An 18,454-nucleotide genomic window follows, 5' to 3' on the forward strand; every position below is an offset into this window, starting at 1 on the left:
TTTCAACGGTTTTTTAATAATAATTCTTCTAATATTCTTAAATCATGAGTATTTTCAGTAATGGATAAAAAATATTGTTACAATATATAAATATCAATAGCAAAGATCCGCTATAAACAGTGCACACTAAACTATGTCAGTCATACATTGAATTAAACCCTGCGAACTCCAAACCATAATAGATAATAGTCAAAAATACTCGCCAATCAATAAAATATCTAAAATGATGTAAGTATATTTTAATGGCATAATTTTAGATAATTTGTATGGCGAATATTTTGTATCTATTATAGTTTGGTTTAGGCAGGGCTTAATGAATTTAACAAAAATAAACAACATATGTAATATTATGTATTTCTAAATTCAAGAAAAACAAATAATTATGATTGAAAAAGCCTGCACAATAATTTTGTCGGATCTCCCAAAATATACCAAAACTATTGTAGTTTGGTTAAAGCAGGGTTTAAATGATTTTTAAAAACCAACCAACACCACCTGTAAATTGTAGTCTTAGTTCAATAAAAACAAATACGTATGACTAAAAAAGTTTAAAGTGCACTATTACTATCGGATCTTAACAGCCCACCTCCACCCTTCGCCATTGATAAATATACCTACATATCATAAAATAAAAAAAAACATTAATATATCGGGATAATGCTTTATTATTTAGTAAGTATTGGAATATATACCTACCTAGAGTGATTTAAATATTTTTTGTTATATTGCCTTGGCATTGTCATATTATGGTTCGGCGGAGGGTAGGTATTGCAGATGAATGACGATAGTAGTTGTTCGTGATGATGTAGGAGGTGAACATTTATTTACTGTTTCAAATAACTACAAGGGTTATAATTTTAGCATTTAATAATGTTTAGCGGGATCAGATCCTTCAAAAACCCCTTCGCACGTATCATTCAATATCATTAACTACTGGTGCGGTTAACAGTCGACTAAACGAATTAACCTGGTAACCGGATACCTCTGGATCAGCTTTGTGAAGATGGAGAAGATCGGTTACCATCCCCAAACGGCAGACAGTAATTTTGGTAAAATTTTTAACGCTCCAGTTGTAAAATCGGTTAAGTCGAAGTGACGGTTTTAAAAACGTTGCCGATTTTTTGCGTGGTTGATTTTTACGTGTTTCGATAAAATTGCTTAGTGAATTAAGGAAATTTCAGGAAGATAGACATTGCTTAAAAGAAGGCTACACGGAATTGTGGGTGGCAAAGTTATTATTATTATTATTGATTGCTTTAGACATCTGTAAATTAACAATAAACTTATACACGAGGTATTCACAAACATAACAAACAAAACCTTCCCTTCTCTATTGCGTGTATTTTTATAATACCTAATTGTAGAATAGCTAAGTATTAATAAGTATTTTTAATAAGATTTTTTAAGTAGGATTAGTTCTTTCAAATGATGATAGTTCCATCAAGAATTGACAGTGAAAAAAAATGCGGTTGTAGGGTAAAATTTCTTATGTCGCGTTTTTACGAAATTAAGATTTTTATGCCAATGTGTTTAAATGAATATTGTGGTATTTTTGTGTATCATAGATTTTGTCATATGTAAGTAAAATAAATTGATATTTTAATTTGTAGAAATAGCTTAAATTAAATTGAGTAAATCATTTTTAACTAATGTCCTATTAGGGAATAAAGGTAGGAGTAGGTAGGGTGGGAATTGTGACAATTGATCAGATTGTGTCGTAGGGAAAAGAGGAGTGGATTGGAATTGGATGGGACGTATGTAGGCAGGTGCGCCTGGGTACGGGGAAGTGGATATGGGATATGGAATGGGATAGAAGCGCGGAGAGCATGAGACTTGGGGAATATGCAGGGTCGTGGGTAGATTGACAATACCTCTAAAACCTCAGTTACCTGTCCGGTTACTTCACTCATTCGTGGATGTTCCTGTATTAATAAAAGACATAAAAATGGAATTAAAAGATATTTCGGATTTGAGCGCCACTCTATGAAATTCATAGAGACAATAGTGATAAGGATAATATAAATAAAACGCGTATAAAGAAATTGATCAGAAGTATAATTAATATATAAGAATAGCTTGCGAGTGAAAGTGTATAAAAGTGAATATTAATTTAGTTAATTACGAGCGCCTAACGCAATATAATAATCAAACAATTTTAGAAATACAAATAAAAACGCTAGATCGGTGGACCGTAACGTGATGATATAACAAGTAATACCAATACAGATATGCTCTTCAGTCTTCTTCGCCGTCATCGAATGCGTCAGGTCCATGGGGCGTCCTTCGATCTCCTGGCCTGATGGGGACGTCCTTCGGTGGGCCATCATCAACGTCTCCAAAACGTCAGGAAATCAAGGCCATGTGCCCCGGTTCCCTTGGCTCGAAACTTAAGAGAGACGTCTGCTTCGTTCGAAGGCTAAAAACTGAGAGCCTCGACTCCTGCTTCGCCTTCATGTTAAAAGCCGCTTTCTTGTTTAGCGCCGGAAATAGTTTACGAATTCTTTGAAACTAACGTCTGCGCATGCGCACTCAGGTCGATCTTCTGCCTTTGTTGCCATCATCAAAATAGCGAGTCAGGTTATAACATGACAGTAAAATGACTTATTCAAAACGTTAAATATAACACAATATTAAAAACTTAATTATAAGTACTTATATAAATAATGTAAATAAATTTAAAAAAAAATATAACAATAAGTATTATTAACTTGAAAGCCAGCGCATTTTTGAAAACTATGATTTATTTCAAAACCGATTATCTCAGTTGCAACCAAACTGACTTAAGCACTTTTAGTCCGAAACCACACAAATAAAAATATTCCACACAATAAAAATAGTTAATACTTATATGTACATAATTAAACATCCCATGCATATACATACTAGAAAAATATATAACGCAATTCTATAAGCATTTCATGTAACAATTACTGGTTAAAATCGTCGTAGTTCAATAAGATGCCAGTAGCTTAATTGGAAAAGCATACTGCCGCAAATGTAGCAGATACAAAATATTTTCTTTTCAAAATTATCAATAATCTTGTTGACTCGCCAAACCACTCGAAAGGGTGGGTTTCCATTGTTCATCAAGATTTACGCGAAACGTCGTAGTGATACTTATCATGCACCTAACTCTTTTATTCGGCGCTCTTGTTTAAATTACAATATGTATTTCTCCACCATTGGTACTTTCAATAATTCACCTGTTTCGTTTAAACGCGCTATCTCCAAAATTTTGTAAAATGGACATTAATCAAAATTTAAATGAATGCTTTTTCCCTTCCTTATTATTATCTTTTTCTGCTCTATCCGATATCACTCATAATATGTATAGATTTCAATAATTCTTAACACACATATAATATATATTATATATTAAAAAAAATGTTACTTTTTTGTTTATTCAATATTCTTTCTCATATTCTTATGTAATTTCTTTATGCTTATGTTATTTTTACTTTTTGTCTTGTTTAAATTAACTATACATTTATACATGGAAACTTTTCTGGTTGCAATAACTTTTCACTATTCTATATTTAAACATATTTTTGTAATCCAAACCGTCGGGTGTGATATTTTTTCTACAACATGATATTTTCTAGTATGTGAAGGTATGCATGAGATGTTTTCAAATTATGTATATTCAGTATATAGAATGTTACATTCTCAAATCTTGTTTCTTATTCGTTGAATAAAATAGATCGTTTATTATAAAAATAGTTATTATAAAATATATTAGTCTTTTGTTTGTTACATTCTGAAACACTACTAACAATTTACTTTGTTGCAGCGGCCAGAATTATAAACAATTATATGTTAATATGTAATCCAGTCAGGATGTGAGTTTGGACATTAAATTTGGCGGCTGTATAGATACAGCCAAACTACATCTGCCTTTTTATGTATATACGTACGCTGAGGAATGCTGTCAAGTAACAAGGTTGTAAAGTCTAGATATTATTGTAATATCATTAACGCCAATTAAAATAATACAATGCATTCATTTTACTTCAATAAAATTGTGGATGGATGCAGCTGGCTGAATAGTCATTGCAATCAGCTATGAGGGCAATTCGTGATCGGGGCTTTTGGAGGTGCATTAATAATAATTTTATTGCAGTACCTGCATTCTACATGCATCTGATTGACGCTAACAAAGTATTGATAAAAATACATACATACCACATAGTAACAAAAAAATATGTAGCCTTTATTTAAAAGTTCTGACTTATCACGCATTTTCTATTGATTTTGAAAGCAGATAGTTTTGCATGATTATTTTGTTGCCTGTAAATCCAGATAAAGGTAAATTACTATCCATATCAATGGTCAAGAGTAGAAGAAGTTTTGATGACCTAAACTATATTATATTTATAAATTGCTGTATTTACCACGTTTTTCTTAGCTCGTATTCTTGTTTGTCCAGTGGTCATTTATCCAGTATAAATCTTGCAATCAATTTTTCAACTTCACGACTTGCTAGACATATGAAACTTTTAGAATATATCAGAAGACGATGCCAATTCATTCTTTTAATACTTTTAGCTATCTTTAAGTAGATTAATAAAGATACATAATTCATTTTCAGCTAATTCTGTTTTGTATTAAAAGTTATTTCGGAAAAAAATCCATAATCCAATCCACTATTGTTAGTTGCTAAGGGGGTGGTCATTGCAACTAAATTATTAATATATACGTACGTTACTATGGAAATCAAAATTACATTTCACTATTCTATGTGTTTGTTTGTTGCAAAATAGCAAAAAAGCAAAAAAATGATTTGTTGACAATTGCCTTATTTGTCCTAAATTATTAATAGGTACATAGAATTGTCAAGTTTATATGATTTAACAGAAAATTTAAAAACGTGGTATATAAAAAAATTCTTTTTATCTTGTAATTAATTCATTTTGGTCATATACGAGTATTATGCATGATTACAATAAATCGTGGAACGACACTGATAATGAAATACGAGTTAGAACTATTACACACTATTCAAAGTTTCGAAAACTCGAGAATTTTCGATACGTGTTATTAGTGAAGGGTAGGCAAGTCAAGCGTTGATTAGGGGTGGCATATTATAAAAAGGTATCGAAAGAAGGAACGAATACAAATATTAGAAAATATAGACATCTTAGTTTTAAAATAATCGAAGCATAAAAAATCCAGACTACTTACCTAATTACTGTATTGTAATACCTATCGATTAAATATAATATTTTAATGGCAGTTTATTGTATAGATTTTTTTCACAAGAGTGCCCCCAAATTTGTCAGCGTGACATACATACCTTAAACAACATATTTTTGAGATTAGATTTCGTGGAAATGCTCTAATTTTCTACTCTCAGTAGATGGGGTAGGTACTTGTTAATTTAAAAAAATGTTTGGTGTTAAATTTCGATAATTAATAATAATAATTACAAGATAAAAATAACTTTTTATATACAACGTTTTTAAATTTTGTGTTGAATTATTATGCTCAATATGCTCAAACTTGTACTTGTTATGAAGTAAATAAAAAACAAACAAATATAGAATACTGAAATGTCATTTTGATTTCCATAGTAACGCACGTATATATTAATAATTTAGTTGCTAGGACCACCCTCTTAGCAACCAATAATAGTCTTTTAATTTTTACGGATTTTTCTGAAATAGCTTTCCATACAAAACAGAATTAACTGAAAATGAATTCAATTCTGATTAAAGATGGCTAAACGTATTAATAGAATGCATTGGCATCGTGTTCTGATATATTCTAAAAGTTTCAAATGTCTAGCTACTCGGGAAGTTAGTTAAAAATCGATTGTAAGATTTGTACTGGACAAACAACCACAGGACAAACAAGAATACGTGCTAATAAAAGCGTTGTAATAAAATACCTAGGTACCTAAGTAGGTGTCAAAAGTGTAAAAGTACTAGGGATAGCCAATAGTAGCTCAATTTAGAAAGCGCTTCAGTGAGCATTAAAACCCATTACTTAAATTTGTTGTAATTAAGTATAACTCTTAGCATTGTGGTCAATGTGAGTGGGCGCGATACCCGAGAGATGCAGGTTTGATTCCTGTGGGGTGTCTTATTTTTTTCAAAAAGATATTTTCTATTGGTAATAATATATTTTCTCATAAGTGTTTTCAAAAGTATGCTCTAAAAATATTTATTTATTTATTTATAAACGGCGTATTCACCTATGAAATAATATGGACGATTAACCGAGTAAAAATATCGGGTTGTCTTTTATTTACCCGGATACCCGGTTTCAGTTTGGCCCGGTTTGGATTTTATGATACTGTTATAATAATGTTTCGTGTTACATTATTTGGTCATGTTCAAACAGAGTTCCCAGCAAAATGCCAACGTATGTTGTTTCTTCGAGACTAGTTGTTAGTAGGTATCGATGATTTTGCCTAATCATTATTCATTACTCCCTGAGCTCAAATATTGAATACCTGAATGCCGATTACCTATTGCCTTTTGCCTAGACATCTCACTCCCGTCATATTTTGTTCTTCACCTTTCACAACTTAATCAGGTATAAATAAATACACAAAAAATGAGCGCGCTAAGTTACCATACACGTATCAAAATCCAAAGTTTCTCTAATTATTGCCACATCGTGAAGGTTAAAAAAACTATAATAAGATAACACTAAGACCATACAAAATAGATGCAAAAATTACACAATTCGATAATACAATTTTTTACACCATAAGCAAAACAATACAATATTTTTATAGGTAAAGAGCAGGTCGATTTGAATACAAATAATATAGATAAGTAGGTATCAATTTCGATAATTCCGGTGTACTTTACGTGAGTTTCATTAGTATTGCCATAAAATAGTTTCATTTTAATTATAAAAGTAATTACAAGATAAAAAGAACGTTTTTAAATTTTCTGTCGAATCATATAAACTTGACAATTCTATGTATTAATAATTTAGGACAAATAAGGCAATTGTCAACAAATAATTTTTTTGCTATTTTGCAACAAACAAAAAAATATAGAATACTGAAATGTCATTTTGATTTCCATAGTAACGCACGTATATATTAATAATTTAGTTGCTAGGACTACCGGCTTAACAACCAATAATAGTGGATTGGATTATGGATTTCTTCAGAAATAACTTTTCATACAAAACAAAATTAACAGAAAATGAATTCAATTCCACTTGAAGATAGCTAAAAGTAATAAAAGGATGCATTGGCATCGTGTTCTGATATATTATAAAAATTTTAAATGTCTAGCGAGTCGGGAAGTTAGTTAAAAATCGATTGCAAGATTTGTACTGAATAAACAACCACCGGACAAATAAGAATACGAGCTAAGAAAAACGTGGTAATAACGAAATTTCAAAAGAATACAGTCAATATGTTAAGAAGCGTATGAGCGAAATGCATAATATACTTACAAAGATGCAAACACTTTTGCATGCAAATTTACGTGCGTCAGAGTGAGACAGCTTTTTGTTAGGCTTGCATACATTTGGCAGATAGAGAGAGAGAGAGACACCGCACGACTAACACCCCCGCTTGGCGCGTCCCTGGACATAGTTAACTTATGTTTGCCAATTTTGGTTTTATCTTCCTTTTCCTTACGTGCATAGAATAATTATATATTTTGGGGATCAGTTTTTGCCTACCAATAAAATAAGGTGTAGTCCCCATGAAATATATTGTATCTTCCAACCATTGAGATAGGTACACGATGATATATCTGGACACACAAGCGGGTACTTTTCCAGAAAAACTTACACACATCTGAAAAAAATTTTAAGCTTCGCCCTAATTGCAATGTTGGTAGAGTTCCGTTGTAAGCACTTTAGTGACTTTAACACATTCATAAGTGTATCCTATATTCTTCCACACTATAGATCCGTACCCTGTTATACCATAGCTGGTAGAGTATGCCGGTTGCCATAAATGTTGTGTTCCTTAAAAACAACAAAAATCTGACATTAGGTTAGAGGCGAATTGGGGAGAGGGAAAAATAGTGACATAGGTATACAAATTAACGCAGTTAGAAAATAAAATTGACCCTTATTCCAATGTTACTTTCATATTATGTATTAATCTGTTTATAACGAAAAAATAATTGCAGAAAAAAATATGTGGTTTGGTGTCATTTTATTTTCCACATACATTTATTACATTAATGATCCCAATGCATGGATCATGGATGCCACGTAGTGATGTGACTATCAAAGAGTCGAGCCACTTAAAAAAGTCATACCCACGTCATAATTCGTTTATATTGAGCTTAATATTATCATCTGCGGACGTGCATGAGTTTACTGGCACCAATAGTGTGTGTATGAAAATATTGCGATAATAACCTGTGGGTCTATTCTATACGTCTTATCGACCGCTAAAGTGATAAAGTGATAAATATTATCAAACTTATGGTAGGTTTGCATCAAAGTACCAGCAGTAAGATAGGTGCTGTTAAAATATAGCACTTGTTGCAACAATTACATCCAAATTATTGTAATGGTTACAATAAGTGCTAATACTTTGATACAAACCTACCCTAAGTTTGATAATATTTATCACTTTAGCGGTCGATAAGTATAGAAGAGACCCACTGGTGGTGCTATTAGATAGGTTATGAAAATTGGTAAACGTCAAAATGCCCTGCGCGGTGTAGTTCGTATTTTTTTCTGGCAAGTTTACCACTATCGCTCTACTGCGCAGGCGCAGATATCGTACAAGTTCCAACTATCGCGTGAAAATTCAGAAGCCGTTGAACTTTTTTGATCCATGCAACCATTGATCCATTTACACGTGCTTTTTATTATTATGGTCGCGATAATACACAATGTCAGCAAAAATCCATCCACGTGTAAACGGGCTATAAATTTAAGTATAATAAATGTTTTATATAAAATATCGAGATATATTTATTCATGTTGTCAGAATTATACGCGGATAATAATAATTACACGCGGCAACACTGGAAGATCAACTCTGCAGTTTAGTAATGCCAGCGCTCCATTGGCGAGCCAAAAGTCCGAGGACAATAAATCGTCTGATTTGTCTACGCTCTGCTACTGATCAACGAACGAATAAAAAAGTCGAGCTGTCAAAAGTTGCGATTATCGTAATGTCTTCCGATAATCCTATAATTTTGTGTTATTTCTATGTAGACTTGCATAAAATAATATAGCAGTGAAAACAACACAAGTTTTACGTTTTATTTTATGAATTTCATAAATACGAATAAAAAATAATGGATCAATCTCTCATTTTCGAATGTGTAAATTAACAAATTAATTAATGAAAATGTTTAAAACAACAATTACAAATTTTTTTTCGGTTCAAATTATCACGTATTAATGTCAAATCGAATTTGCATAGTGATCGACGGACGAAGTCTGGCAACTCGGTGAGTAAAATATCAAACATGTTTTAAATCCAACGAGCCTGGTATTTGGATTATAAAGTGCGCAGATCTAGGGTGCTCCACACGAAAAAAAAGTCCGAAGACTGTAAATCGTCTGACTTACGTGCCAATGGAGCGCCGGCATAAGATTACTGGGCACAAGAGATGGTAAAATTATTATCTGTGAATATTTTATTTGATTACTTGCAAAGTTTAAGAATCGCTTGTTGGTTGAATGTTATAATATTATATGTATGTGCCTGAGCAGAGGGCAAATTGTTTAATAAAACGCAAGTCACTGCAGCATCGTTTATAACGAGCAACCTGTGTTTGTTTTTGGAGTCAACCTGTCGGCCCTCTTCGCTCCTCGGCCCCTATACCAGGATTCGGACTATGGCTCAGGAATTGAGAACCCACCAATTCAGTTGGCTTTCAACGACTATTTTCAAAGAAAAATAAACTACATAAATTGGGATTACGCCTCTGTGTTTTACCCGTAGAACAGATGCATTGACCTGTTACGCAAATGTTTTTTTTACACTTTAGAATTGACAATATCATTTTGTTATTAAATTATGAGAAATAAACGGTGTGTATTGTGTTATTATCATTTTCACCATCAGCCACTAGCAAGGGGTGTGTAAGTAGGCTGTTACGATCCGACATAAATAGTGCAATAGTGTAAGGCTTTTGAAGAAAAAAATTTGTGCCGGATGTTCGACGCTTCCATTTTGATGGGGATGCTTTACGGTAGCGAGTCACAAAATCTTACGAAGGCTCAGAGCAACTATATACTGAGCTTCGAAAATAGATGTTTGTAGATTGCAGTGAAGATTGAGTGTGCGTTGGTATAAATTTAAGAGTAGTGAAGAGATAGGACAGCGGACCAAGCAGGCTCTCATCACGTTGGTGCTGCAAATGCCTCAAGATAATTTCAACCTGGCTCGCCCGCTCTTCAAACCAATCGGATTCTTGTAGCTTGGAAGGCCTGTTAATACCATGGACAGAGTGTATATAGTAGAACTAAGGTTTGTTGGCTTGACCTGGTAAGAAACAAGAAGACATGCGACCAACAGGAATCCTTGGAGGTGCCGTGTGGTATCCGGTATCCGTATGCTCTAACTGAGAACTGAAAATGTATCCAAATGTTGTATGTAGTTTAAAAAATAACTGTACCTATTTCTTAAATAAATATAAATTAAACGGTAATAATTAGTTTTGTTAACGTCTCAATTTAATTTTTGATTGATTGTATATGAGGTACAATTCTAATTTAAGTCAATGATTGTATCAGAAGTCAATAATAAATAAATAATTTAAGTAGAATTTTCACCCACATTTAAATTTCAATCATTTGCATAGTAAATACGGGTAGGTGTATTTAAATGCATTCTACCATTTTAGTCAGCTATACAAAAAAAAAATGACAATTAATTGACAGTTGGTTGCCCACCTCTGTCCTAAGTAAAGCAGGTACGATCATTTTTGACGCGCCGTTTCCTACGCGGCCAGCATTCTCGAAATATCAATAACACAACATTTCATGATAATTGATATTGTCATAAATAATGTGAAAGCGTTTTTTGGAACAACCTGTAGTAAATATGTGTATCAAAGATTCGAAACATTTCCAGAAATCGATCGAATTTTATTCACATGTAAGGTGATAATAACAACGCAAACAAATAGATTTTTTCACATTTATAATAATATTAATGACTTTTTTAATTTTTCAAAAATCTATAAATATTCATAATTGCTCTACTAGTAATACTAAAAAATATTAGTTGTATTCAGGCCCGCCTTATCAATTAGGCACAGTATACAGAAACTACAAAATATGTAGGGCTTACAAACCTTTCAGGGTCTACAATTTATTATTACAATACGTCACGCCTCATTAGTGATCTAATATAATTTTCCCAAATATGTTTCACTATGTATCATGCAGCCAGCGTTCGAAATTGACAATTTTACGAACCGGAGCGCTCGATAATTTTCCGAAAATATTAAAATATTTATGTAATAATTTTATGTAAGTAGGTATTATATAAAAAATATTGTCTTTGATTTTTTTGTTCTGTACCTGCCAAGATTAGACGGTTAGACACTCTTGTGGTATGCAAGATTTGGGCATAATGTTGTCAGCGCCGCAGGTAAAAATTGAGGTTTACGTCACGATAAATTTCGTATTAAGTTTAAAAAAAAATATATAAGTAAATGATTATATTACTTTAAAATAATTCACGAATTGTAATGCAATTTTTTCAATTTTTCACGAGACGAATCTCGGGGATTTCACGAACAGGAGCTGCGCTCCGGTGCGTTCCGGTCCATTTCGAGCGCTGAATGCCGCATAAACAGTAAAGTTTCTTGACTTGATGTTCACCAGTTTAATCAAATACTCCACAAATTAGTAGTGATAGTGTGAGTAGTTGACGAACTTATTAGTTGAAATATTACATCGGTTCATACAGATCTATCAGTTGGTATCGGTTATATTTTTTATATCACCAACATATATTGCCTTCATACTTTTAGCTATAATTTATACCACATCTGAGATGATGCTAGAGCTAGAAGCTAGATTGTGACCGAGAAATCTCGTCTCATAAATTCTCGAGAAGAAATAATAAAAAAAAGTCAAACCAATGAAATTCTCCTGAAAATAACAAAGGCGAAAGTTGGTCGACTATAACCGGAGTTTTAAAAAATCAAGTCACAAAAAAATCTTCAAAAAATCCTCATTTTGTGAATGGAATTTCTTAAATTTCTCCGAAAAATGGTTTGGCCTATTGTGTATAATTATATTCAGTGATAGTTTCAGTTACGTGGAGGTCTGAGGCGTTGACAGACTTTAACATATCGTTGCAAACATTTTACTTGTACGCCGTCTGATATTAAATATTTTGTAACAGTTATACTGTCATGAATTTGTATTGATTTTTTTTACACTCAGATTGTCTTTAACTCTGAAATTTAATACCAATGCATCTTCTCCAATATTCAAGATTCTGGCACTAATGCTGAAACAACCTCCTCACCTGCTTTCTAAAAAACTAACACAGTTAAAACTTACCGAAGGTGACATATAAAATGCTATATCTTACAATGAATAAACAATTTTCTCATTTTTATTGTGACTAGGTTAAAAATATCTATGTAATATTAATAAAATGCCCACTTTTCCAAAAAGTGTTTTAGCACCGATATTGCATTAAATTTGAGATTCGCTGATCGAAAAGCTCTTTCGCAATGCAGGTGAAACGATATCCTGCACAGCTCAAAACGTATTCATTACTAAATAAATATTAATATGAAATATTTAATAAATATTTATGTGGCAACAAAAAACAGAATCGGTGTGTGTAGCTGCCGAGGTTATGCTGCATCCTTCACAAAAGACCGAATGCTTTTGATTCATAGTCGAAAATACTTACTAAATGTTTGATCAGTATATATAGCTACATAGTCAAACAAATAATATTTGGTAAGTATTTTTAATAAAATGATTGTTAAGACTCACTGTAGAGTTTTATTTCTAGGGAGCCCACAGTGTCGGTCAAAAATAATATTATTTTTTTCAATGTGACTAAGAGATGATTACTCAGTATGCAAAATACAAGAAGTGGGCTACCTTCTAGGTGTGACTGTGAGAAGGTACAATTTTCGAGTGAGGGGGAAACATGGAATTCAAATTCAAATTTTATTTATTTTTACCGAACATTACAAATTATTAATTTAAGACGTTCACAACATGACATTTAGTAACAAAGAAATATTATTAAAACAGTATTGTATAAAAAGCAAATATATCAGTATTGAGTTATTAAACAGTAGAAAAGTGTAAATACAAAAAAATATAAATAAGATACAAGGAAGTACCTAATAACCTAAGCAAATCATATTTTAAGAATTTATAAAACCACGTTCACCTATACTCATCCTCACTTAGGTTGAATATCAACATCTGAAGCGATTTGGTTGAACAGCAATGGATCGACCCCGGCTGGTGATGATGATAAGTGCATTATATTGTAGTATCTATCTAAGCAAGGAACAATAAAATATTGAGAAGTCGGTTGCCTTCTAAGTGAGGCTGTTACAAGGTTTAATTCTGAAGTTAGCAGAAATTTACGATACAAATAAACATGTGTGAAAAAATATGCTATTTTTTATTTATACGGCTGATATATATCAGAATATGAATTAAAATTTGTCACGTAAACGAAATGCATATTCAATATTTACAATATTTAAGAAAATGCTGCAGGGTTTGTATTTCTTACGTTTTATGGTTGGACCGTCATTAGGTCATAAAACAAAACTAGTTTCAACGTCTTGGTCAATTGCGACTGGCTTTCGCATTTCTATCTCATTAATCTGTTCTGTTTTTAATATAAACCAATATTTATCTTACCTACACTGATTATGAATGAATACAGTAATTTTTTTTTTTTTAGTAAATATCGTAAAAAATATTCCTCTTTTATTTTTCACAATTGCCTAATATTGATTTCGACAGTTAAATCAATTTTAACTAGTATCCTAACCTAACCCTTCGAACGAGGACAGTAGTTGCGAATTTAAAAAAAAAATGAAAGCACAACACATATAATAATATTATGTATTAGAATGTATGGTATTCACTTTTTTATTACTGTGAACTTAATTCAATAAAATTATCAATATAAAATATATATTATTTTAATAATTGAAACTTCACTTATGACTTAGATACTTTATTTATTGTAGATTTAAAATGTGGTGTGATTACTGATCACTGTGGTTTTAAATAATAATAAATTATCTAATTACATTGGTAGATACAACAAACTCAATTCTTTTTTTTTTTTTTGATAAAATTATAATATCAATACAATGAACAGGGTTTTTGATTGAAACTGTAATAATTGATGGGTATATATACTAATCTATAGGACTTGGTTTTAGCAAAACGGGATTTATCTTTAACCATTTTTTAGCTGAGTATTTATGTAGGATTAAACAAAACAGTTTATCATTTAACGCATACCTCTACATACCAGAGGCACCTAGCGGAAAAATACGAAGCTTGAAATTTGAGACATTTTTTTAAGCATGTATTATCTGAAATGTTAATGTTATAAAATGTTATAAAATGTGAATTTGTCAAAGGATCTAATCTTATTATTACATAATATTATATTTTGTAGTCATATTTATTATTAAAATTTTGTTTTTTTTTTAAATTTTTTTTTTTTTAATTTTAGTTGTATTAAGTTTTATATATTTTGTCTTAGAGATTTTTGACTAATTCATAGTTAAATATTTTTGTATATTTATTTAAAAAAAAAAAACATCGATTTTTATAAAAATATAAATGTTTATAACTTAAAATCTTTTTTATTTAGTAAGTAGATTAGAACAAATATAATTATTGATATTTATTGCAATAATGCTAAGTTTAAAAATATTTTTTACTCACAGCTTTTCGATCACGATTCTTACAGATTTTCTAATGTAACATTTCTTCGATTGGAAAATTCTTCGCGGCATAGTAGGTATATTCATTGAAAAATAATATGAAAAAATGCTATTACAAATTAAAACAGTCGTGACAATATGTTTTTCAATACAAGTATATAATAAGAATGTACCGGACACTAAAAATACTGAAATGCCATAGTTATACAAGCTAAAATTGTGAATTTTAAATCTATGTAAGTTTAAATGGTCGTGATTGCTGATCGTGATTTGTAAAACTGAAAACATTTAATTTATTTTTGTTATGTTCACTTCTTGTAATATGTACACGACTCTCTGATTATCCCGTTATGATCTAAGGCGTCAGATGTGTACATTATCTGTGATACACGAATAATAATTATTATGATATCTCATGCAAATCAAATTGAAGACATAATTACTTTACAGCTTTTATTAATTGCATTAGGAGATATTAGACGCGCGGTTCCCTTTGAAATAGCTCCTACAAATTAATCAAAGACTTTGAAATATGGCTGTGGTCTGAGAGCTGAATGGATACATTGTCATATAGAAAGAATTAGCGCTAATTCTTGTAAAGAAGTAATCATGTCGTAAAAACATTAATCCGAAATGAAAAAGTGACCTTCTGGTAATAAAACGTATTTCATAAATGACCCCCACACCGCAGGAGTTACAATGAAAAAAAACAAATAACATAAAAAAGACGCAAATAATTATTTTCATTTTACATAATAACTAGTTAGGTACATTTACTTATTTGTAATGATTGTTTTTTATTGCTGTATTCTAAAAATAATAAGGTGTTTTAATATTACTACTTATTACTTGTCTGCGCATATAATTATCATGTTATCAATAGTAAGTTAATTGGCCTAATATTATATAACTTCTATGCCAATTATTAACGTAATTAAAATGATACATACTAAAATGTAAACATATACCTATTTGTTCGGAAAAAATTATCAATGGTTATTACGATAAATAAAAATAGAATATGTGACGAGTCTTAGTACGTATTGCTCATATAAATTGAACATCATAGAAAATAAAATCAAAATAATCTAATTATAAATGAATAGTTATTATTATAATTTTTAAATAATTTTTTGACTACTTTATCACAGTATTTTATTTGAATCCAATTGAATAACGGATAAAGTATACCAGTGGCGAAAGGTAGAGGTAGGCTGTTAAGATCCAAGATAAATAGTGCATACTTTGAGAGAAAGATCCTGAGGTGGATATAAGGACTCATGAATGATGGTGGGGAGTGGAGAATTAGGTACAACACGGAACTAATACCGCTTATACCAGAATTCAAAACTCTCCACCTTCATAAAACTCCATAGGCTAAACTGGGCAGGCCATGTCCAGCGCATGCCTTAGTCACGGATACCGAAGAAGATCCTCGAAGGAAGCCCAGGAGGGAAAAGGGCAGTGGGAAAGCCACGCACACGATGGGGTGATAACATTACAAAACAAGCCAACCAGCTGCTAAAAATCAGGAACTGGAAAAGACGTGCGGAGGACCGTTCCGGCTGGAGGACGGCGGTGGAGGAGGCCAGACTTGAGCTGTAGCACCTTCTTAAGATTACAATGTGTAGATAATGTTTGTTAGTTTTTAAAATTCAATTAAACCTTGCCTATTCCAAGCCTATAATAGATAATAGTCAAAAAATATTCGTTTATTTATAAACTATTTAAAATTAGCCATTAAAACATACATAATTTTAGATATTTTCTAGATAGAAGAGATATTTTTAATCGATTATGGTTTGGTTAGGTAGGGCTTAATGAATTTTGAAAAACCAACCGACACCATCTGTAATATATTGTGTTCATAATTCAACGAAAACCAATAAGTATGACTGAATAAAAATGTACCTACACGTTTTGTCGGATTGCCCAGAGCACACCTAAACTATAATGGCTTGGTTTAGGTATGGTATATATATAGTTGAATTAAAAAAAAACTAACCAGCACCATCTGCGAAATGTATTCTTAGTTCAATTAAAAAAATAAGTATGACTGACAAAGTTTAGTGTGCACTATTTATGTAAAATCTTAACAATATAAATTCGTCGCAATTAAGTAAGACACAGATGGCTCAATTGGTAAGGCACATTTTCATGAATCCAATGAATGCGAATATCTGTTCCACGTCAAAATTTTTTCAAAGATTTTATTTTAGTAGGTGTACATTAATACTTATTGATTTTTTAGAATTTGTATGATATTAAGTAAAAAACATTATTTTTTTAATAAGTCTTCCGCAGTTAAGAGTTAATGTTTCTATTGCGGTTGTTTTTTTTTTGTAGTGAGGAAACGTTAGCTGGTCGCTAATGAGTATTCGTCATACAAAAGGCCTACATCACAGTATCGCGTTGATCATTTTGACGAATAAAAATAATAAAGCAATTAATTAGAATGTTTGACGCGCCGGCCCCTATAGGGTTAATACACAAAAAGCTTACTAAAAACAGACGACACAATGGCTTATGAGCCTCTGTTATTATTGTTACTGTAATAATGTTATTTTATACAAAGGTTGTAATAATCTTTGTTCGGTTAAAACTACATAAGTAAATGAGTTTTAGCCTGCGCGCCCATTACGCGCATAATACATATGCCTTCTATATAATTACTAATATGTATCTTTTTGCATTTACTAGGGCGGAAGGGTTGAGAAGCGAGTGGGGGGTCGAAAACACTGTTTGTATGGTTCATGTAGGCGCGGACGTTTAACTATTTGATACCATTTTTTTTTACTCTAACTCTACCTAAAAGTAACATACGTAAATAAATCATCAGTCAATTTGAATCGGTTAAAATTTAAATAAAATACTGCGCGAATACAATATAATATACCTACCTATTATGTAATGTTGAACATTAATTGGTATATGATTATTTTCTCTTTCTCGTCAAAACCCTCACGAAGGAGTATTATGATAACTCCAGAATCGATTCTTTGACATTTTGGATCAGCTTACACCAGTTTTCTTTATCCTCTGCAAGCCCTGTGGACAATACTATAAATTTTCTAGTATATTCCTTCATTACTTATTTTACCCATTTCATTTACGTCACAGTATTGTCCATTGTATCGACACTTGTCAGCGAAAAAATTAAGCTCGGGAAAATAATATAATATTCCTATACAATGTTCATCGGTCGCTCGAAGTACAGTGTCTATCCGCGATGACGTTAAACTAGAATAAACTAAATTCACCAGTGACTAAATAGATAGGCTTAATAAACTAACTTACCTATCCTTAGATAGCGTTTCATGTTATTAATTCATAACTATAGTAACATCTATCAACATAAAGTATAATTAAGACGATAATTAAATATTCTTACTTGAACTAGTCATATTTATCATTCGATATCAAACCATTTTTAATGAAGCGGTTCAAAATTAACCTCTCAATTAACCAGTTGTTCCTTGCATATTCTATTTATCCAAGAATGATATAAACTTTGAAATATTATCTAGATATAATAATTATTACATCCTTAAAATGTAATACAGTGTAACTACAAGTGCATACAATATATAATCATTATA

The 18,454-nt window shown here is 31.4% G+C and overlaps 1 protein-coding gene across 1 annotated transcript in view; it reads right to left on the reverse strand.

Moving 5' to 3' along the window:
• Positions 1-2,235: 2,235 nt before the first annotated feature.
• The window catches only part of LOC147075839 (homeobox protein SIX6-like), an 80,591-nt gene continuing 64,372 nt past the window's right edge, over positions 2,236-18,454 (reverse strand). The window contains exon 2 of the mRNA XM_085942378.1: positions 2,236-2,333. Within this exon, the coding sequence (XP_085798504.1) occupies positions 2,236-2,333 (98 nt within the window). The remainder of the gene's footprint in view (positions 2,334-18,454) is intronic.

This window comes from Rhyacophila brunnea, unplaced genomic scaffold (genome assembly GCF_057557595.1).
Source record: "Rhyacophila brunnea isolate RB1 unplaced genomic scaffold, BYU_Rbru_1.0 scaffold_14, whole genome shotgun sequence".
Lineage (NCBI taxonomy): Eukaryota > Metazoa > Arthropoda > Insecta > Trichoptera > Rhyacophilidae > Rhyacophila > Rhyacophila brunnea.